Source organism: Ruditapes philippinarum, unplaced genomic scaffold (assembly GCF_026571515.1).
Source record: "Ruditapes philippinarum isolate M1 unplaced genomic scaffold, ASM2657151v2 ctg6367_1_1_1_1, whole genome shotgun sequence".
Lineage (NCBI taxonomy): Eukaryota > Metazoa > Mollusca > Bivalvia > Venerida > Veneridae > Ruditapes > Ruditapes philippinarum.
The window spans coordinates 48,603-72,342 of record NW_026865133.1 but is presented as its reverse complement, the minus strand read 5'-3'; the positions used below and the strand labels follow the sequence as shown (position 1 = coordinate 72,342).

At 32.2% G+C, this 23,740-nt stretch overlaps 1 protein-coding gene across 1 annotated transcript; it reads right to left on the bottom strand.

Annotated features, from left to right (window-relative positions):
- Positions 1 to 2,672: 2,672 nt before the first annotated feature.
- On the bottom strand, positions 2,673 to 23,740 carry LOC132727957 (glutathione hydrolase 1 proenzyme-like). Its single transcript, XM_060713561.1, has 13 exons — positions 23,590 to 23,740; positions 22,865 to 22,963; positions 19,278 to 19,538; positions 13,778 to 13,903; positions 10,159 to 10,259; positions 8,612 to 8,804; positions 7,734 to 7,894; positions 6,790 to 6,939; positions 6,203 to 6,357; positions 5,275 to 5,462; positions 4,522 to 4,762; positions 3,592 to 3,705; positions 2,673 to 3,152 (listed from the first exon to the last, which is right to left on the bottom strand). The coding sequence occupies exons 2-13, from the start codon at positions 22,876 to 22,878 to the stop codon at positions 3,006 to 3,008; spliced, it is 1,851 nt and encodes a 616-aa protein (XP_060569544.1). The 5' UTR covers positions 22,879 to 22,963; positions 23,590 to 23,740; the 3' UTR covers positions 2,673 to 3,005.

Here is a 23,740-nt window from a genome sequence, read left to right as displayed (position 1 = left end):
TTTATTTTTTTAATTTTTTTTAAAATGTTCTACATTCCAGTTTGTGATCACTTTGATACTCATTTAATATTAATTTGAGATATTTTGCATATTTGGTTAATATTTTAAATGTTTTGGGTCATTTTTTTTCTCTTGTAACCTTTCTCATATACATCAAGTAGCCTCGTGCCTGGACATACATATTTTGATACTTTTGAAATATTTATATACTATTTTTACTGTTTAAGTTCATTAAATCTGTCTGTTTTGATTGCATATTGTCTTGCTATTGCAATACTGTTGTTGTTTGTATAAATTTAAATTCATTGAACTGATTTACCATGATATACTATAGGTATTAATAGTTTGTTAAAATGTTGAATATGTATTATTTTACAATGAAATATATATATTGATAATTAAATTACATTGTTAAGTTATTTATTTCAAATATATGGGTAATATTAGAATATGATATTGTGGAGTAGAAATATTTTGTTCACATGTTGAGCTTTTGATTAAGTATTATACTGTATGTATATTTAAAGTAACTCCACAGTGGTCCAAAAACCTAAAAACATTAAATTTGAATACTTATATATAAGCTGGGGCACTTAAAGAAATAGATATGCATGATATAATCAAATAAAATATACTGTGAAATGAATTGAAATCATAACTTTGTGCTAAATTGAATTATGTACATGTATTTTGACAATATTACCAATAAAGGGAGGTAATAAATACTACTAAAATGCGACATTATGACTTAATTATAGAAGTTGATAAAGTTTTTTAATCATTTAAAAGTATTCCTATATAAACCTTTGCTATTATAAGAGAAATAATCTGAAAAGCTGTATATTATTTCCATTGAATAATGTTAAGAAAACGTAATATAAAAACTAAAAAAACACAATTGCAGTATAGACTACACGTGTATATATAGAATTCAAATATATACCTATCAAACTTTGCGAAGGGGATATTTTGTCCCTTTACACTAAGATTAATGTGTACGTAATACAAAAATATGTTGTAAGTTAATGTCATTTAACGAATTGTGTGACAAATTTGTTGTTTTCTGCAGTGAAAAATTAACCAGCAAAAAATCTGTCAGTTATTAGCAACTTGACTCATAAATTTTGAAACTTATGGCCGTATGTCCATTGTGAGTAATATTTACACATTTCTTATTGAAAATATTGTAAAAAGAATCATTGTTAATTGTATATAGTAATTAAAGTTCTTATCTTTTAGACTTGTCTGGCTATAATGTTCAATTTGAGGAATTATAAATACGTGTATTACCTCCCTTTAATAATTTTACATGGATTTCCTGAACCTCGGTATTACAAACTTTGAGCAACACCAAGGGTAAAAGCCATCTCACCTGGTTGAGCTACGAACACGCCGGTATAGACGGTGGCTACATTTCTGAAGCTCCAATGCTTAAAGACACAAGGGGGGTATCTAGCAGTTATGGATATAGAACACCCGATTAGCTCAATAGGGGGGGGGGGGGGGTACACATAGTAGTTATCCTGGTTTGATCCTTTGGCAAGGCAGAAATTTTCCCTGATAGGTGATCTCTGACATCGAGTCTAATAGATTTTGTCGCTCATTCTGATTTAATAATAATAATAATAATAATAATAAAACATGTAGGATTATTAGTCGGTCATTCAGGAGAAATTAAAAAAAGTACTGGTTAGTTATCCAGGAAAGCTGGTAACATGTTCGTGGACCGACCGACAAGATATGACCAATAGTGTGTTAAAATCGTCGTAACAGAATAACAGACAGATGTGTATGTATTAAAGAAATGATATTTAAGTAAATATTCAAAATTTCATTCATAAGTATCTATTTATAAGAGCCACTGATCTTAATTGATGTATTTAATGTAAATCCGTGAAAGGAACACATAATTTTGAGAATGATTTAACTAAATGGCTTTAGATACCGTCCGGTTAGCACAATAGGTAGAGCGTTGGACTGGAATCAGGCGACCCGGGTTCGATTCCCGGACGGTGCATGTCACTTTCGTTGTAATTGATTATGAATTCCTTTCAACGATCATTCGCACCGTACCTCTGCACTGTCTTTGGAAACTCGAAAGTGAAGACAACTATAGTACTGGTTAACTGTTTGACAGCCTGCCACAGGAACGACACGTTGGCTGAAATGTGCTCTACTAAATTCAAAGTGGCTTACTGCCGTGATCTGGAGTTAAAACTATCAACACCGCCATTCAATGGCTTAATGTGGAGGAACAGTGTAAAATTGTTTGAGAAATTTTTGCTGTAACTGTAAGAATATGTGGTTACAGTGATATTATGCCAATCCAAGGGTATATATAGTACATGTAGTAAGTTGACACGTGAATATCAAAATAAGTTTACATTTGCTATAATTCAATTTTATAATTTACTTTGTATGAACCATACATAACTCACATGACCGAGGGAAATTTCTGTAATTATCCGTCAGAATTAACATGTAACATTCAATTTATAAGAAGACTGGGGCAGTCCTTCTATATTATAGAAAGACCTTAATATTTTCTAATATTAATTTTTGGTCAATTACTGTCAACCTTTTGAACAATACAATCAAATCAGGATAGCTAAAGTTGATGATGAAAAAAAGAGCGTCGTGTCACTTTAAACAATGAAAACGCTAAGAGAATAAAGCGTATGAAAATAAATTTATTTAATTCTGGATTTCACAGAAAAAAAATATATATATACATGATATACAATCCAAATATAAAATGATATGTATGAATTCATAAAAGTACAAAACTAAAGTTTAAAGCTGCAAACAATATATTTAACTATGGTAAGATTTGCCTACCGTTGCAAAATGTACATGCCAAAGTAACACAAAGAAATCTTGTTTTTATATAACAACTTTTTAATTATATAACTTTATCCAAGGATTATTTGCTATGCGCGGAAGTACATTTTGCAACGGTAAATAAACATTTGATGTTAATGTATCAACGTGCTCATGAATGATTATTAATATCCGTCTGGTGCCCCATGTTTTCTATAATCACAATTGGCTGTAATCTGGTCCCCGGATTTCAATATTCCTTGAACAACGGCACCAGCACTTTCATGGATTGAGATGTTATGACCCATGCCTTGTAAACCATTAATCAATACCTTAAATAAAGAAATAAAACTACTTTAAGTAATTTAATTAAACATCTAATTCAGATATATGTGATCCCTGGGATCATGTTTACGTCTTAGTGTGGTCAACAAATTACGCCTGGCCTCGAGGTTCTAATCTTAGTTTTAAGTCGTAAGAATTTCATTGGTTAATATATATTATCTATGCCTGTTTCTGACCAATCAAATTCCTAAGACCTGAGTCTGGGATTTGGAAATTTCTTTATAACCTTTGGTCCAGTTCTTGTATATTCCAGAATGCAGACTCGAAAGCTCTCAGACAAGATATATGTACACAATTTCTTTGTTACTGTAACCGATCTTGAAATAAAGTATGTTTATATATGATTACTGAATTACACTGCTAATAATATACATGTATCATAATATTTGTGGTCAGCAATAAAAATAACAAAATAAAAGGTCTTACCTGTGGAAATCCCTGTTGAAATCTGATTTCTTGAGGAAATAGTTGATGATGTATACGTGGGTAATCTATTGCTTCCTTTATACCCCACTTAAACCACAAAGATTCCATTGTAACCTACGAGTAAATATTTAGATATTTCATACAATTCTTACTAACATACATGTTACTATATGTTATTCATGTGCATATCTGTTTTTATTTTTGTCTGCTTCGTTGTTTTTTGTAGTTTTTTCTTGTTGTTTTATTATTATTGCTTTCTTTCTTTCTTTCTTTCTTTCTTAAAACACGCTAATTAGCGGGGACGCGGGGCGAAGATTTATTTTATTAAACTTCGCCCCGCGCCCCATACGTTTTATTTCTTAATTCTCGCTCCGCGCCCTCGCAATTTCTCACTCTGTCTTCTATATTTGCCATTTTGTAATTAGATCAAATGTTCACGTGGGTTACATGTATGAATAAAAAAGATGTTAAAATAAAAACGACATATTCAATTAATATTTTTAAATTTTTTAAAGTTTTAAATTTTGATGCGAGGGACTGGAAAAACTAATATTCAAGATTTATGTACTATTTGATGCAGGTCTGGATTAATAACTTGAGCGCAAAATTTCAGATCATTCGCTCTACGTTTTTCAAAGAAAACTATCATAATTGTGAAAAAGCGTTTCAACGCTTTTAAGTCGAATACGTTTACGAATGGCATCGACATTTATTTCTACAAAAAAAAAACAACATTATCTTTTGCATATATCTGTGTCGCAGTTAATCTCTATAAGAAATTCAAATTTCACGTTTCCCACCTTTTTGACCTCAATGATTATCGTTTGAAGTATAAAAAGTGCATAGTGGAACTATGTTTTTCGCGCATGAATATCATAAATGAACGAAAAGAAGTGCCAGCCTATTATGGTCTACACAGTGTATTAATACCTGAGCCGTTGAAGTTGTAATGCGAGTTCCTCCTGAAGCACCAACAACTAGTTTCACATCTTCGTTACCATCGACAACTATACTTGGGGTCATGGATGATAAAGGTCGTTTCCATGGTGATATGAAGTTAGCAGCAGACGGAGGAACGCCGAAAAAGTTCGTAAGCCCAGGTGTAGAAAAGTCGTCCATTTCATCGTTAAAAATTATTCCAGTTCGACTTCCAATAACCTTTGACCCGAAACTGCAGAAAAAAATTCCGATTAATTGTACTGAATTTGAAAAAAAAATGTTCTGGCTTGTATTGAAATTATACCATAGTTTGTAATAATGATATTGTAGAAAAAATTAAGATCTTCTTTTCTACAACCAGGTAGGCTAGTGGAGTACATAAATATTAAACGCATTTTGTTTGCAATTGCATGGATAGTTAAATGAATATAAATTCAAACCTCAAGGTCATTGGAAGAATTCTTGCTGGTATATACAGATAAAGGGCGATGTTCTACCCTATATTTGGTTAATGTCTCTTAATGAATACATATTAAAGTTTAGTCTGCTAGTGACCAAAGATTCTGTCCATGCGACAAGTGCAGACCAATATCGGCCTGCACATGCTTATAGACAACACTATTTGCTATTCAGTGAGTATATATAATTTTCACCTCAAATTGACAAATGTCTCTGTCCATATTGAAAGATTGAAAGACCATCTAAGATACTTAGCCTTGTAAGGGTTAAAATAGCTCAACGTACTGTAAATTTATGGTACTTGTTATAGAAACAGCGTCCCCGTTTGGTCCGAGGACTGAGAGATGAGCTGTACCATGGTCCCATGGATTACTGAACATTGGATTATAGTATTCCGTCCCGAATGTAGTTGTGTCATTGATGAGGGCTCGTTTCATTTCCCCAAAACTTGTATCCGTCATGTTCTCAACCAACTGCAAAAAGAGAAGAGTATTTTATTTGTCCCTCAATCAGTCTGCAATGGTCAAAATTTTATGTGTGTTTTTTTCTCTCCAGAGATACTCTTTTCGTCAAGTCAAATATTCAGGACAAAAATAAACGTTCAAATGAGAATGAAAAATGGGCCTTCAGGAAACATATTATTAAATAAACAGTTGCCTGATACAAGCATTTAAACAATATTTATAAAAATAGTTAACAATGACAAAAAGTTCATCTTTATTTGCGCTGGATATCTTGGACTTCTTTTATTTACTTTCACTTGGGGGCTAATGTTCAGACCAAATCAAGGGACGAATTATAATTTTCATTACATACTCCATAGACTTATTTTAAAAATTATATAATATCTTTGTTTTTATAATAAGGTGCTAATTTTCTTAATTTTAAATAGAATCATACATTTTAATCAAAAGGTAACGTGAGCAAATGTTGGTTCAGGTTTATGACCAATAAGTAACCTTTTAGAAACTATATATAACAGGACACCAAAATTAAAAGTCGATTAAGAAATTAAAATCAGAAGCATATTGGGCATTTAAAATATTTCATCTTTATATTCAAAAACGTTCGATTATGATGGAAATTTCCAAAATTTAATCTAAATTGGAAGCTGGGCAAATCCATACATTACTTATACAGGATAATGGTTCAAACTACGAAAACATTGCCTGGAAATAGGGGGAATGGGAGTGTCAGTCCTGTAATTTCTAACCTCTTTGATAAATGCTTTAAATGAATCTGAGCCGACATCACCATCTCCCAGCACAGTTCTCAGAGAATAAGCGTGTTTGTACGCTTCAACAATCCTGTGCCAGGTCACCAGAGCTTTATCTACAGTTGATACACTAGATTGATCAAGTTCGAAACCTGTAATTAAAAACAATTACATAAAAATATTTTCATTTCTTCGTTTGTTTTCTTTCAGTCTGGACAAAACCATTTATAATTTATCATTTAAGGAAAATGTCACAGGGTGAGAAAAATGTGCAGCCTGACCAGGACTCAAACCCGAGACTCTCGGAATACCGTACACCGGATATACCGACGGAGTTATCCGACCGCTTACACATCATTTCTCCTAAATAGTGAACAGTTCTGAACAGTGACAGAAATTCTGAAAATATATTGAATGGCAAAGAGTGCAGACTATGATCTATCGGCAAAGATGTGTCGGCTGATCTAGGCCTGCACTGTTCACATTTTTACACTCAGTTGCCGCCAGAATGCTAAGCATTGCTAAACTGTAACTATTATTTAATGTCATAATGATATTTCGTCAGCAAAATTTAATCTATTTACCTGTAAGTATGTTCAGTATGAACTGGTAAACGGCTCCGCTAGATGGCGGTGGTGGGGAGTATACAGTCATATTTTCATGCAGTTTTATTACAAGAGGTGCTTTGACAGGCGCGGTGTAATTGGCCAGATCCTCCCGTGTTATAATTCCTCCTGAAATAGATATCAAACTTGTTCATATCGGGCATTATGGAAACCCTGGGTGGATTTAAAAGATTTAATTAACGTCCCTCCGAGGGTTCTGTATAAACTATCCTTTGGAAAAGTTTGGATCATCTGTTCATTTTTGTTTTTGAACAATAATTCTAATTGTCAACTAAAAAGCGTTGAAATGCTTTTAACTCGTATCTGGCTAAAATAGAATCAATATACAATTTTAAATTCAAATTAAAAAGTATATTTTAATTATCCTTTGCATATACTCATGTTGATAGATATCAGAAATTACAATTTTATGTTTTAAAGCTTTTGGACCTCACTGAAGTTCTTGTAAACGAAATTTCAAAGAGTTGACATGTTAATTATAAAAATGACTCATATACATATGTACTATAATTAACTTTAACTGAATTTCCACAGTGAATATCCGAACAAAATATAGACAAAATTAAAAGATATAAAGCAATATCTGATGATATTTTCAATAACATTTACAAGTATTAAATTATAGTTTTTCCATTATCATATGGTCGGTTCTAAAATAAGTTGTAATATAAAATGTCTCTGCTATTTACTATTAATGGATATTACCCTTTAACAGAAATGTTTCGTAACGCAATAATATTATGCTGCTATGTTAAACAGGGTTTTAACCGTGTGCATAAGCCATTCGCTCTTAAAAACAAATGCACACATTTTTCTTTCATAATTTTCATTTTTTTTTGTTGCAGTATCTTTTTTTTACAACAATCACATACGTATATAGAATCAGACACTTTATTCCTTACCAGCATCTTGTATATCTTGCGTTATATTTTCAGCCAGACTTCCATTATAGAAGGAGAATGGATCGTCGGCGATTATCTCCAGGGTTTTGGCCAGTTTGGGACGGTACATGACGTCACCGATCTGATATAACTTTCCTGTTCTAGGATTGGTTATAAAGTCTCTGTAAAGAAACGATTAGCCTAGTATCAGACTTTATAACAATTGGGATTCATTGCTGCTTTGAATTTATGTCATATAAATCGATGTTTTAACTGAGGACTGTAATACAACTGCAAATGTTATTATACATGTATAATTATAATATTTCAATACGCGTTGTAACTTCTAGAACATTTTTACATTTTTCATATACCCGTGCCGTAAAAATGCCGTGCATATATTTTGACGCGACGTCATTTGCGTAATTCACACATAGCGTTAAGACTCGCTAAATGTAAGCGTTATTCTACGGGTGCGTCAAAGAAGAATGGCCCTTTTTCACGTAAAACGGTCTTTATTTTAGGTATGTGATAAATAGAACATTAAATTCGTGTAAGTTCATTACTGAATCTATTGAACTCGTTGAATAAATTCAGTATTAAACTTACACTCATTCAATTTCCTCTATTTCTTTTAACAAGATGGAATGTTTAGTCACATCAATGCATTTATGTTGAAAGATCAAACTTTATTGAAATAGAAATAAAATGTACATAAATATGCATGTATATAAAAAATAAAACATAACTGAACTTATTTTGAGACTTCGCGCCCAATTAGTTATTCTTCGGGAAGAAACTGTTCATGACCCTTAATCACGTGTTACTATTATCTTATTCTGAAACATTGAACATTAAATTCTTGAGGAATAAAACTACATTTCTGGCATTTCATTTACCTGAATGACGGGTATTCAGCGAAGAATTTTTCTTTGTTAGAGACCCCATCAAATAGAGCAGGCCCGACGGTTATTCCATGTCTACACAGCTTGATTGTTGGTTGAAATAACTGTTTCCATGGCAACCGACCACCAATTTTCCAGATTTCGTAAAGACCTCGAATCTCACCCGGTATACCAATAGCCACGCCGCCTGTGAACAGAAATTTTAAGAAGTATATTTTTAGTGTTTCCGGTTTTTTGGTGGTATCACGGACTTTAATTAGATTTCCAAAAATCGGATAATAACTATGTTAAAGCCATACAAAAGTTGTAAAAATAATAGGAATCCGTTTTGAACGGGCATTTGTACGGTTGGCGCCTGCAAATTGTTGATCGATGTACTTATATCGGTTGCGCGACAAGATATTTAAGCATTTATATATGATTAACTGTCATTGTCAATTAAAGTCCGTGATGGTATGGAATTCATTTTGATATGATTTTTGAAATTTAACAAAGTAATAATTATGCCCTAGTATTATCCACTTTTAGATACAACAATATATCAGTTAAAATAAAAGAAAAAATAACAGTATTAAATTTAGATTTTCATAATTCTATTTATAAAACATATCAATTCTTCTAAATAAACATTTCCTATACATTTCCATGATGGATGTATAGATGGATGGATGGATGGATCGATGGTAGGGTTTCATAATTGGACAAAACTCATAATCGATCATCGAAAATAATCGAACCACCCTTTTCGATCAATCATCGATTATATAATCGAAACATTTACTATAACAAAGTAAATATGTACAATGTTCATATCATGCTTTAATATTTATAAGAATTCCATTTTTCATGTAACCACCCACTTTATCAACATGAAATAAATTAGTTTATTAATTTAAAGAATATACTATGCTCATCCTTGAAGTAAAATATTTTTATCAAATAAATTCGCTAAAATCTATTTGAAATTTATTATGTCTCACTTCCAAAAGCAATGAACAAATAATGTATGGGAACAAGTTAAGTTTGTTCCTTTCTTTTAACAAAAAACTGCCATTTTTTTTTATAATGACACTATACTTGATATTTGCAACCACCTTTAGTGGTGTAGAATAATTTATAACATAACATTCCTTCTTTGTGTGAAGTCAAAACATTTTTATATTTACAAATAGACTGTGTAGCAAATTTCAATATTCTGTAATGTCAAATTTGAGCATATAGTATACCTTTAAACTAGCATGCCTCACAGTCAACTATTAACTCCATGGTCACCAGTATACATGTACTTTCATATTCAATTGAATAAAAATTATTGTTTCAACCAAAACTGGCTTTAATTTAGTGTTGTTATAATACAGTGAGTCACTTAAGTAACAGCAAGAAAATAAATTACCGATAATCGATTATTAAACTTTGTAATCGATCATCGCTGATCGGTTCTATAAACGATCAATTTTCGATTATACTCGATCATCGTTTAATCCCTAATCGATGGATCGATATATATATAAGTTGTTTTTGTACATAAACTGAAAATTTACCACTTTCAGACGAGGTGTTTTTGCCCTCGGTAAACATATCCTCCGAGGCATTCGAGGGCGCCTGTTCACGTGCAATAACTGTATATGACTTTCTCTCCTGTCTGAAATTATTAAAACTTAAAGTTTAAACTTAAACCCGATTAATTTCTTTAATGAAATGGCAAAGAATGTCCACGATCGTTTTGGGGGATATCTAGATAAGAAAAATAAGTCCGACAGTTGTATGGAGCCAAATAAGAATACACAGATTTATATGCTAACCTGACTCAAATTTGTTGGACTTTTGTTTCCAGCAGGGTAAGTTATAACGAAATTGTACAATATTTTATGCAATAAAAGATGAAAAAACCTATTGTCTCTTTCTATATTAATAATATTTTAACTCACCACTGAAGTCGGATATGAAAGCACATAAAGTTACAGAATAAAAAAGCTTAGTATGCTGCAGCATTGTTTTAAACTAGCCGATTTGGATGAAATGTTATTTTGCTTTAAAAACGCTATTTTAAAACCTAACTATGATATTATGTCAAATTGAAAATATTCAAGCTTGCTGATGATCCCACCACATGATTTAAGCAATGACTGCTTAATTTTCAAAGATAAACCATAAATTTAATTTGGGTACTATGAGAAACTTCTTCAAATTGACGATATATCCTTTTATTTTGTACATAATTTTCGCTAGACAAGCTGTCCAAATAGGGTACATCGCCGGTCAGGTATCTTTTTTTTTCAGGTAAAATATCAACTAAATCCAATATGCTGAGGACGCGATCTTCCGCCATTGACGCTAAAAATGAGAACGGCGCAGGAAAATCGGCAGCCAGACTAATATCGTATGAAAACAAAACTGTCCGTTAGGTTATTTAGGCACCCAGTCAAAACTGGTACCAACAGCAACAGGTTGCCCATTCCCCTATAATTACGCATATTCTCGGGTTAATCCAGTTCCCTAAAGCTTTTATTCCACGTTATCTACTTACCAAATTCTTTTCCCTAACAGATACACATTTCTACTACCGTAAATTTAATCCAATAAAATAAAAAATCATTAATCTACTAAATATTTAAAATGATTATTGATAACTGAAAAAAATGTGTTGCTATTTTATGACGTGCTGTAATTTACTATAGTATAAGTAATAGAAAGAGCACCGAAACACGAGGCTATCTGATTTGTACGAGGGGGCGTAGCCCCCGAGTATAAATCAGATTGCCGAGTGTTTTGGTGTTCTTTCTCTTTTGTATCATAGTCAAACATGACAGCACGTTCCTTGTTTTCAAAATACGAAACCCCAGAAAAAATGAACCAATGAACGAGCATTTGAATATGACATTCCTGCCCCTTTCTCTTTCTCTGCCGTCACAATATGTAAACCCCAGCAAAAATGAACCAATCAACTGGCATTATCTGGAGTGCGGGTAACTGATACCTGCACTCCAGTTACCGCACTGTGCATGTATATGTATACGATTTAACTCTGACACTTTTTTAACAGAAAGGTCCCCAAACTATGATACAATTTGACAGGTGTGGAACCTAATTCCCCCTAAGGTCATTCAGTTCACTGATGAAGCGTAAAAAAAAAGATGTCTATTTCGTCATTAGAATATTTGAGACAAGGGTGATTAACCAATCAGGGCAACATTGTGCATGATCAAAAGGTCTGGCGGCACAGAGGCATACAAGGAGCAATAAAAATCGTCAGCACACAGTGTGACAGGAGCATTTGGTGCAAATTAGGAACAATTAAAATGGACAATGCGCAGTATTAGACATAAGTCGTAAGAACCAGCAATTGTGTGAATAAATTATGCAAATTAGATTTTTGAGCAGCCAATAAAAATGATTTGCCTGCAGTTAATATAAGGCTACGATTACGATGCACAGCATCATACGTTGACAGACATGTTAACAATTTACTTTTCAAAAGAGTTGCTTATATTTTTGAAATGTTGAATCAATTATAACATATGTTCACACCTATAAATTTGAAAGTCAGAATCAAACTGCAAAAATTTAATTATATGTACTATTAAGAACACGTTTTAAATGGAAGTGGCTAGCGTACGAGCCCGTTCGGCTAGCCAAAAGTTTTAGCCGTACGTGAGTCAAGTACGACTAGCAAGGACACGCTGTATTGGCTAGCCGTACGGCACTTTTCAAAATTTTATGGAAGTCGAAAATGCATATGTTATTTTATGACTTTAAGCGAGGATTTTAACCAAGAAACAGCATTAATTGTCTTTGGACGTTAACTTTGTAGAGATTAATCGCCTTGATCGCTATATATATCGATCTTTGTCATCGCAAGATGTCGAGAAAAATAGCCTTTGCTTGCATTAACACCAATTGAAATAGTTTACAAAAATTTGATAATAATCCTTTTTTGTTTCATTAAGTTTAATTTTCGACACCTTTTATATGAAAAAAAAACAACAACAAACACTGAAAATGATTGTTGTTAGGCTCTTGATAATTGCGACAATTACCGACGGTACTGTATAGAAGTTTAATTGTCCATCAAGGAAAGTTTGCATGTTCCGTGAAAGGCATTCTAATATTCTATTGTCAGTCCCTGGATAGGTTTTAATTAAGGCCAATTAATTGATTGACTGTGCTTTTATGTTCGATATTTATCTACTGTTATGAAAATTATATAATTGTTTTTGCATTTCACCGTTTTTTTTTTGTTTTTTTTTTCATCAATGTTCTTTTTATTTATTTATTCCACTCCGATCATTTTTTATTCGATTCATGTGCTTAAAATTAACAAAAATGATTTAATAATTCATACAAATAAAACAACACATGATAAGCATGAAAATCAACAATTTTATAACGTTCGACTTCCATATAATTTTGAAAAGTGCCGTACGGCTAGACAATACGTATAGTGCGTCCTGGCTAGTCGTTCGTGACTCACGTACGGCTAGAACTTTTGGCTAGCGTACGTTTCTTTATTTTTTATTTTTGATATTGTTACGTATTTTGAACCATAAAAAATCTCCTCTACACCTCCTGTGAAAATTAAATTGTCTGGTCAATACTTTATTATATCAATATTTCCTTACGATTCAACTAGATTTATCATGAATCTAAAGATGTGGGGAAATGACATCACGCGCACCTGTTTTTATACGACCAATACACAAACATGGCCGCGCTTACTGATTTGTAGAAATCGGTGATTTAGCGATTTAAATTTTGTTATCATTCGTTTAATATTATTATTTGGCGGCAGAAAATTTGCAGACTTATTATTTATAGTATTCTTTTTCTGAAATCAAGTTTTTATTCTAACCTTGTCTTTCCCTTTAATAATTTAAAAAAATGAAAACAAAAATGAAATGAACATCATTTAATTTAATAGGACTAATAAAATAGATTAAAAAAAACCAGTAATAATAATAATAATAATAATAATAATAATAATAATAATAATAATAATAATAATAATAATAATAATTTGTGTTTGTATTTTAAGACATAAAACTATTATCAATATTGCTTCAGCACTCGTTTTCATATTTTCAAACAGATAGTAAATGAGTTCTTTAAAATTAAAAATTGCTTGTGCAATACTGAAACGAAGCTTTGCGTATTCAGTCCAACCTGTTGTAATATGTCAGAAAATGTCCTCCGCCAATACCACAACTATGGGCATTCATAACGCCGACGCACAAAATTGCGGCGATTGCTGCGTCGACAGCACTTCCGCCTTGCACCGCCATCACGTGACTGAAAATAAACAACAACAACAAAAATAGTAAAATATGTAGGCTTGTGCAGTGGTTTATTTGTCATATTTCCATGATATACATGTTTCTGTCTATATCGTATAATAAATAATAAAATTATTTTCTTATATGCATTTGGGTCACGTGATTCTCGATGTGTATGATATAAAGACTGTGAATTCATTTAAATGCATGGGTAATTTTTGTCGAAAAGACGTTTTTGTGTACTCTTTAATTCGTGGATTTTTTCTTTGTGCATTAAAGGTAAAATGTAAATAAGATTATAAAAATAATTGCAGAGCAGACAAAATAAGATTTCGTTGATTTTCAAATTCGTGGAATGACCTAACAAACGAAAACCACGGAAATTAATGCCCGACGAAAAATAATGATTATGCCGTTGTATGTGACTCAGTGTGACCTTCATGCATTGGTAGAAAGACATGGTTACAGAGGAAGTGTCTTACCAGCAGATTCGGAGAAATTCGCGGCATCACTGGCCGGATCGGGGATTTCGTAAAACACTCATTTTTTTAGTGATAACATGAAACCCTAGTTCATTCTTTCTCACTTAAGTACGACATTCCATGTATTTAACATTCTATGACATTTCATGTCTTCAATATTCTGTTTTTAATGTTACAAACATAAGTTTTTCAAAACTCAAATTTGATTGCTTGTCTTGAAAGTCAGTATTATTTACGAGCCCCGAATTGCCAAACAATGTTTATCATATATGGTTACGTATTAATTAATGGTTTATTTAACAGTAATATTAAGCCTATAGACTTTATAGTTAACATAAAATATAAGGATAAAGGGTATTTGTGTTTCACGTTAATTTGCAATTTACAAGCGTAATACTAACAAAATCATTTACGAGGCTCTTAAAAACCATGCGTTTGACAATATGTTTTCAATAATATCAATGTTATTATATACTTGATATCTTTCGTGTTGATATTTGTCTTGCTTATATTTATATTTAATTTATTTAAACCATTTAACACTCTCATATAATTTCTTTGTCAATTTGAAAAATAAATTTACAACATTTACGAGCATATCTTTTACGGGACTATTCATCTTTTCTTGTGATTTATTCCGCTTTTTCTGTCCATGTTCTTAAAAATGTATTTGAAATATGTTTATATAAAGTTTCTAAAAATTCATAATTTTGATATTGTAATTGATATTTAGACCTTTTTGACTTTTAAAATAGAGTTCGTTCAATGGATGTTAACTTTCATGAAACCACAAAAATGAAGTAAACATGAAAACAGGTTTGTCCCATATATGGCTTTACTGTCCCATAAATTGTAAAATTAAATGTGGAATATTCATTCGAGTAAAAGGCAAATATTAAGTTTGATTCCACGCCTTTCAGCGAAAAGGCAATAATTTGGAGTATATTGTATAATATTATTTTGTAAGATGGCAGGTTCTTTGAAGCCGAATGGGGAAAAGTAGCTAGTACTTGTACTTAAATGAATAAATTCTGAAAACTTTACAACTTTTTATAGAATTTTTAGTTAAATGGGATATAATTATTTATGCATTTGCATATTATATATTTTATTTTTTTTCTAAATATTTTGTCTGTTTAAACAAACATGCTGTACAGAGTTTTGCAGTTCAATTATCAGATAAAAGTATTAAGTAATGAAATTGATGTGTCCCGTAAATGACCAGACAAAATTATAAAACAGTGATTTTCTCAAATTTTGCCAACAGAATATCTACTTTTTGAAACTAGAATGTATGAAATGTCGTGGTTTACTGAGAATGAGTTTGTTATTTCCTTACAATTTCACATCCATTCCCTGACAAGACATTTTGTTTCCTGGGATAATCATGTTGCTGCTAGTTACTGAACATTTATTAAATCGACAATATTTTAAAGAATAATGGAAGGTTTTGTACATCACCAATCTACATTGTAGGTCATCAAAATGATCATAGCAATGAACATGATTGAGCACAGCTTTTCAAATAATTTATCTACGCCAGATGCACGCCAGATGCACGTCCTCGATTTTTTCGTCGGATTAGAGCTAAATCATATTTAATTAAGTCCCCCGCGATCCGATTGTGGTGTCATTGTATTAGCTTTGCATGGATAAGTCCGTATCCTCGGGCAAAGACTTAAGTCACGCGTTAAAAAACGTTACTTCACAGAATACGTTATAAAAACGTTGCAAAAAATGTCAAATAATATTAAAACCGTCTAAATTAAATATAGAATAGATAATTTAAAATCAATACTAAGAGGGAGAAGGTATTTGGAGTGGAATGACTTATGAACCTGTTAAAATTATAAAACAAATATGTTGCCTTTCCCATCCGGTTGTCATAAATGAATGGTTTATAAAGCCTTTGGAATCTGTCACTAACAATTTGTCGACTATGGTTATCCTTATAGCTGAAATGCTGTACAGGAGAGTTACAGGTTGACTATGTCTTCGTCTATGCCCCTTCGTTCAAGGGGTTATAACGATTGCACACTTTGACCCCTTTTTAGCGCAAAAGGGTTACTAGTGAGGCGTGTATATGGTCGCACGATCACTTACTTTCTATGTCCCTGATGCGTGTATGTGGTCGCACGGTCAGAAAATTACACTAAAATCATTAAATACGATTAAATATTTTTCCTATTTACTACTCACCTGACTAGAAACAATAACCACTGCAAACTACTCACGCCACTATAAACATTCACCACTGCATACTACTCACGCCACTAGAAACATTCACCACTGCATACTACTCAAACAACTAGGAACATTTACCACTGCATATACTACTCACGCCACTAGAAACATTAATCACTACATACTACTTACACCACTGGGCACATTTACTACTGCATACTTCTCACGCCACTAGAAACATCTACCACTTCATACTATTCACACCACTAGGTACACTTACCAGTGCATACTACTCATACCACTAGAAACATTTACCAGTGCATACTACTCACGCCACTAGAGACATTCACCACTTCATACTATTCACGCCACTAGGTACATTTACCAGTGCATACTACTCACGCCACTAGAAACATCACTAGGAACATTTACCAGTGCATACTACTCACGCCACTAGGAACATTTACCATGCAATGACTTACACCACTAGAAACATTCACCACTACATACTACTCACACCACTAGGAACATCTACCACTGCATACTACTCACACCACTAGGAACATCTACCACTGCATACTACTCACGCCACTAGAAACATACGCCACTAAAAACATTCACTACTCACGCCACTAGGTAGTGCATACTACTCACACCACTAGAAACATTTACCAGTGCATACTACTCACGCCACTAGAAACATATACCATGGAATGACTCACACCACTAGAAACATTCACCACTACATACTACTCTCGCCACTAGGAACATTTACCATGCATTGCATACTACTCACGCCACAAGGAACATCAACACTGCATACTACTCACGCCACTTGGGACATTTACCATGCATTGCATTCTACTCCCGCCGCTAAAACAATCACCACTGCATAATACTCACGCCACTAAGAACATTCACCATTACACACTACATACTATTGTGTGCTCTTGGAGCATTACATACTGCTAATGCCGTTATAGGAAAGTAATCCATTGCCTACTGCTCACGTCACTAGGAACGTCACTGTGACCATCTAATATTACCGAAGACACTTGGAACTTTACTCACTGCTAACTTTTAATGCCCTTATTAATTAAAAGTACAGATGAAACACTACTTAGTGACTACATGTATATAGGGATGTACTTAGAGATGTTTTACCGGAAAACGTTTTACAATGGTTTATGATTATAAAAATGATTAAAAAATTAATTTATTGATATAAATTAATATTTGTTCACTCTGGCCTATGTTATTTATGTTTTATAGATCTTGTATGTTGTAATAAAGGATTTAACAACATTTTATTGAAATTATATATATGTACATAATTATTCTTCTAAAACAATTTCCAAACATACAAGCATATGCTAAATATGTACTGCAAATGTTATACGCATTATAAGTTTATACATTTATTTTTACATCGTATCAAAGGGAAGTTTCCGTGTGTATAAATATTTTTCCTACATGCATCTTGGTACTTAAATTATTCTCATTTTATTACACACACTTCTTGTAGTAAAAGTTTGTAAATTCCTTAAACGTTTAAACGGTTGTTATCTTTTGAAGTGAACCCAATAAAGCGCTTTTACATGAACTTTAACTGGAAAGCTTTTACAACACTTGTAAAACATTGAATGTAGGTCTGGACGTGCAACATTTCATGTCTATTCCCTTACTTCTTTTTCCACATTATATTTTTTTTAGTTTGCAAAATGATCGAACAAATGAAAAAAAATGTTGCAAACGCTTTTCACTCAAACCAGACATTTTTTACTCAATACGGGCTGAAAATCGTGCAAAAAATCGCTTTTCAATAAATAATTTAACTCTGAGTATATTTCTGCATTATCTTAAGCAGATTTTTTTTTCATTTTAAGTTCATCTTTTGATCAATGCAAGGGTCTTATATTTTATGTTTTCAGGCCTTTTGACCTAATTTTATGTCTTTAAAAAAGAAAAGCAATAAAAGCGATACTATTTTTTTTGAAACATAAAAAGATTTGCATGCGTTTAAGGGTGAGAAAAATTAGTCTATAATCTGTACGAATGGAAAGTAGATGGTATTACTAAATATTCCCGTACTATGTTCAATTTATAACTAAGGCAACTTTTGAATGCCGTAGATGCTGTAAAAAATATCGAAAAGGGCTGATCCCTTGGAAGCAATTTAAACAGAGAAAGTTAAATAAGATTTCGTTTGATTTGAGAGACAAAAATGGTGTTTATAGACAAGCGGTCTTTGTTTTGAGGTTATTTTCATTCATTTATACTGCTGCTGCTGCTGCTGCTGCTGCTGCTGCTGCTGCTGCTACTGCTACTGCTACTGCTACTGCTACTGCTACTGCTACTGCTACTGCTACTGCTACTACTACTACTACTACTACTACTACTGATAATATTAATGATAATATTAATAATAATAATTAAAAAAAAAAATTTAAAAGAAGTGATATGCTTGTTTTCCGATCCATATACATGTTCATATTGTGATGTAAATAGGTAAATATTTGTCAAGTTGGTAATTTGAAAGAAAATATTTTCGAGCTAAAAATTATATGACTTAGCGACGTTCAACTGACCATACAATCGCTTGCAGGTAAACAAACATAGGGACACATCATGAGATTTTTCTAATATAAACGCATCTAAGGCTTTTCCACTATGAAAATATACATTTTTTTCTTGACTATTCCAGTATTCTCATTATGTACTTACTTTCCAATTTTGGAGCATTCTTCCGAGTCAGCTGCCACAGCGGCGAACCTGTATTTCCCTTCCTTCGACTCCGACGGAGGGTTGTATAAAGGCGAGTGTGTGGTCGTTGGTGGAGGGTTAATTGTAGTCGCTGACACAGTGTCTGATTTAGATTTGTCATCATCTTTTCTTCTCAGACCAAGACCTAGACCAAGTCCAACCGCCACAATCAAAGCAACAGTCACAATTGTCACAATTGCCCACGTTCTCCCCTTTGATGCGCTAGAAATACAATATTTAGTATCTTTATACAAAATATTTTTTATAATAGGGGCGTCCGTAGCCGAGTGGTTACGGTCGTTGATGTCCAACCACTTGGTTCCCATTGCATGGGTTCGAATCCTGCCATAGACTCATGGACTCATTGGCTCATTTTATATAAGGACACTATTCGCAGCTAGCTTACGCAGCGTCGGTGGAACTACTCTACTCAGGTGCCCGTTCGTGCCTGAACTAACTCATGGAATGACATCTGAAGTCTTCAACCACCAAGGTGGACAGTCGCCATCATTATGACATCTAAGCATTACATAAACATAAATGCAATATTACAATTGTTAAAAAAACTTTTTATATATAAGAAATAGATGCAATACATATGGAATTAAACATGACGGTCATGAAAATTTCATTAAAATCGAAATGTTTACATAAATTAAACTGATGTTAAAATGTCGTACAGGAAAGACATAAAACAAAGTTTATTTCTAGAAATACGAATATCTAAATTATAATAAAAAGGCTTGATTAACAGCATCGGGTGAAAAGTATTTATCATTATATTAATAAGAAATTTGTTGACATAATGTAAATGGATAAATCTATAAGATTATGAAAGGATTGATTAATTATTTGACATATATATATTATATTGCAACATTTTATATACAAAGAATAAAACGGCATCTATCTTAATTATTCTTACAGATTTAGCATCAATATTTGATCAAGTTTATATCTATATGGGAAAACATGTACACACACTTATCAGTATCTTGCATGACAGAGAACAAGTTTTTCATGAGTACAATGCTACTCTTAAATCATAATAAACACTTCAAACTTCAATTTAACAATAAATGCAATTCATCCTCAGCCGAATTTTAATCACAAAAGGGACATATTCTATCTTTTACGCTCAAGCCCTAATAACAGTCGGTTATGATCCAATTTGGCGTAACCCCTTATAGATGACCGATGACCAGGTGGCAGTCTAGACGGTCCAGTGTTGTTGCGCAAGGTTATTTGCAATTTTATCAATACAAGTACACAAGGGCACATATTCAATAACTTGTACAAACGTTCTAGCGAAGATAAGTACACATTCAAATTATTCCTTACCTAAAATGATTTCAATCATATGACAAAACCAGCTTTTACATGCACATTTGCCTTATTGTATGCTCAAACTGAAGTACGCTTTGTATATCTTGCTTCTTTCATTTTTCCTAACCTTAACCATAAATTTATCAGTGTATTTTCATACACGTACGATCAGAGGTTTTCAGCCAAATAGACCAAACAAGCTCAACATTTTGTGTATACATACCAACACTAAGGAAAAATCGTTCTGCTCTTTTATAAACGGCTTCTATTTATATTTATTTATATACGATTTTGATATACATTTAGACCATTATTAAAAGACCAACACCTTAATTAAACCAAATATTAAACAACACACGAAGAAACGAAAAGACACACCGCTTTTTAACGCTTCAATAGGAATACTATCTATATTATTGGGGGATATTAAACCTGTGGTACATCTAGCGTACTTCTAGTGTACTTCTAGTGTACATATACTTCTTTCAAGAGAAAATTTTCACTTAAGCTGGGACCAGCATGTTCCCTATTATAAACTTTGTTTTTGTCAATATAACTACTTGTGCTGTATTCAATATGTTGATCAACGATTTAAATTCATGTTTTCCCACCTGTTAAGAACAGCATATAGCGTTGACATGACAAGATAACCTGTGGGCAAATTATGACAGTAGAATATGTTAAATCATTAAAGCAAACTAGATACCCGTGAAATTGCTATTTATTCACACACATGATTTTAAACAGGTCAGCAGCATACAGTTTCTTGGTCAGCGATTTTTATTACTTTAAATGATGGCCTGGCCATTTAGTTGGGTTATATTAACAAAAAGGGGTTTTAAGTAAACAGATTTATAAAAGATTGCAAATAGTAGTACCACGGATTTATGTAATATAAATCCGTGGTAGTACTTAGTACAAAATGTATTTGCATAAAACCTTGTTGCCTTCTATACATGAATATAAAGTGTTAAAACCTGAATTATTTTCCATTTTAAATAACAAATAATATAAGCTTTGATTAAAGTTTCTTTAAGCATACACGATTATCCATTAAAGAGATTTTTTGGTTTGGTTTTACGTAGCACCGAACAGGTCATATGTTGACTTTCCAGCTTTACAGGTGGAGGAAGATCTCAGATGCCTTTCCGTGCCTTATTTCATTACTTTTAATTGATCCAGACCTTTACAAAATAGTAAACAAAATAATATCAAAACAATATTTCAAGTCCCGTACGTCATAAACAAACTTCAGTGGAGTCCCTTTAACGATAAAAAATAAAAGGCATTATTTACGTCTAAAACCCTGCCCGAAGATGTGCTATACAAAAGCGAAAACACTTCTCCAGTCTTATCAGTTTCAACCATGCTGATTTTCTTTAAGCCTCAGGAAAAAAAAGATCCCTTAAGCGTCCAGATCGACCTATAATTTAATGCGTATACATAAAAGGCAAGTGCTATTTGACCAGGTCAAAGATGTGTCCAAATTGCAAACTTATGTAGACCATTTCTTAATAGAAAGTGTTAAAACACGTCTAAAGTGTCTCTTTTATTATCTACCGCAACCTACAAGTATATATAAACACTTTTATTATTTGACCAGGTCAAAGATGTGTCCAAATTTATGTATACCATTTTTCTTAAAAGAAAGTGTTAAAACACGTCTGAAATATGTCTTTTTTATTATCTAGCATCATAGACACGCATTATTATTATTATTAAGACACCCAGGAGAAGTAAAAAGTAAACATATTTATAAAAGGGTTTAAATGTAGTATAAAAATCCTTTTTGATGATGTTTAATTTTAAAAAAATGTGACACAATCTTTTTTTATTCATCTTATATGACAAAAAAAATGTACCACGCATTCACAACAAAAATTATTACATTTTCTCTCTATGTCGACGTCTCGAAAATCGTTAAAAAGATATATTCATAAATAACGAGTTCGTAATAAGACGAGTTCGTGATATAAATTGTTCGTAATAATGCATAACGGACACTTTCAAATCATACTTTCCGAGATAAGGAGTATTTTTACTTTAAGTACATGTGTAAAAAAACGTAAAAAAGAAGGCCTTCCTGTCAAGATTTTCGATGATTAGTGATAATAGCAATAAAATTATAACAACACAAAAATTTGTAAAACTTGTGCAAGGTTGTAAAACAATGACAAGGCGTATCATAAAAATCAATCTACAAGAAAGTAAAACACACTTACCGTCCTTTTCCCATGATCCCTTTCTTTCCTTCAACTTTGCAAGACAATTTTTTTAATTCTGTCCCAATTAATGACTGCAAACGTTCTTCTTTTTTAAAACTATCGAGAAAAAATGTTAAATGATGGTTCAGCAATGAGAATCTTATAACTTTTTAAATGAATGAAATAAGATTATTTAATGGATGTGCGTTATGTCAAAGAGTAAACATATTAAAGTCGATCAACGGCTATCTCTATCTAGGGATGTAAAAAGAAGGCAAGTGCACAATACACTTTTAATGAAAAATAGCATAGTTTTGTTTAGTTGTATATCCATAATATTCCCCAGGATATATATAATTGCCTCCTTTTGATTTGCAAAATGCTAACTATCATGCTAAAAAACATTTTTTTTTAAAAAACTGTTTATCTAACTAGATGAACGATTAAAATTTAATTAAGTTTGAAAAATAATAATGTGAAAATTCTTAAGTTAGCAAAATGTTAGCAATACATTTCATATATTCTTCGACTGACACTGATGCATTGACTTCGGTATGTTATATGTAATGAATTGAATTATATCAAATAATTATAATGTGTATTTTTTATACTTCTTAGTCCATCTAATATGCTTAACCTGACTCATAAATAATAAAATTACAATATAATACTTAATCTGAACCTCTCAGTCCATGAATGATGATGCTCATTAATAATAATAATACTAAAAATCTTATACTTACTTTCTTGCCAATTTGTTTCAAAATCCGTAGTCATCGGTTACACTATTTAAAGAAATTGTCATTTCGGTAAAGCGTTTAAATCAATGTGCGATAAAGGAATGAATGATGGTCGATCAACTTTAGTATTATATAGTTTAATTAAAAACCAAAA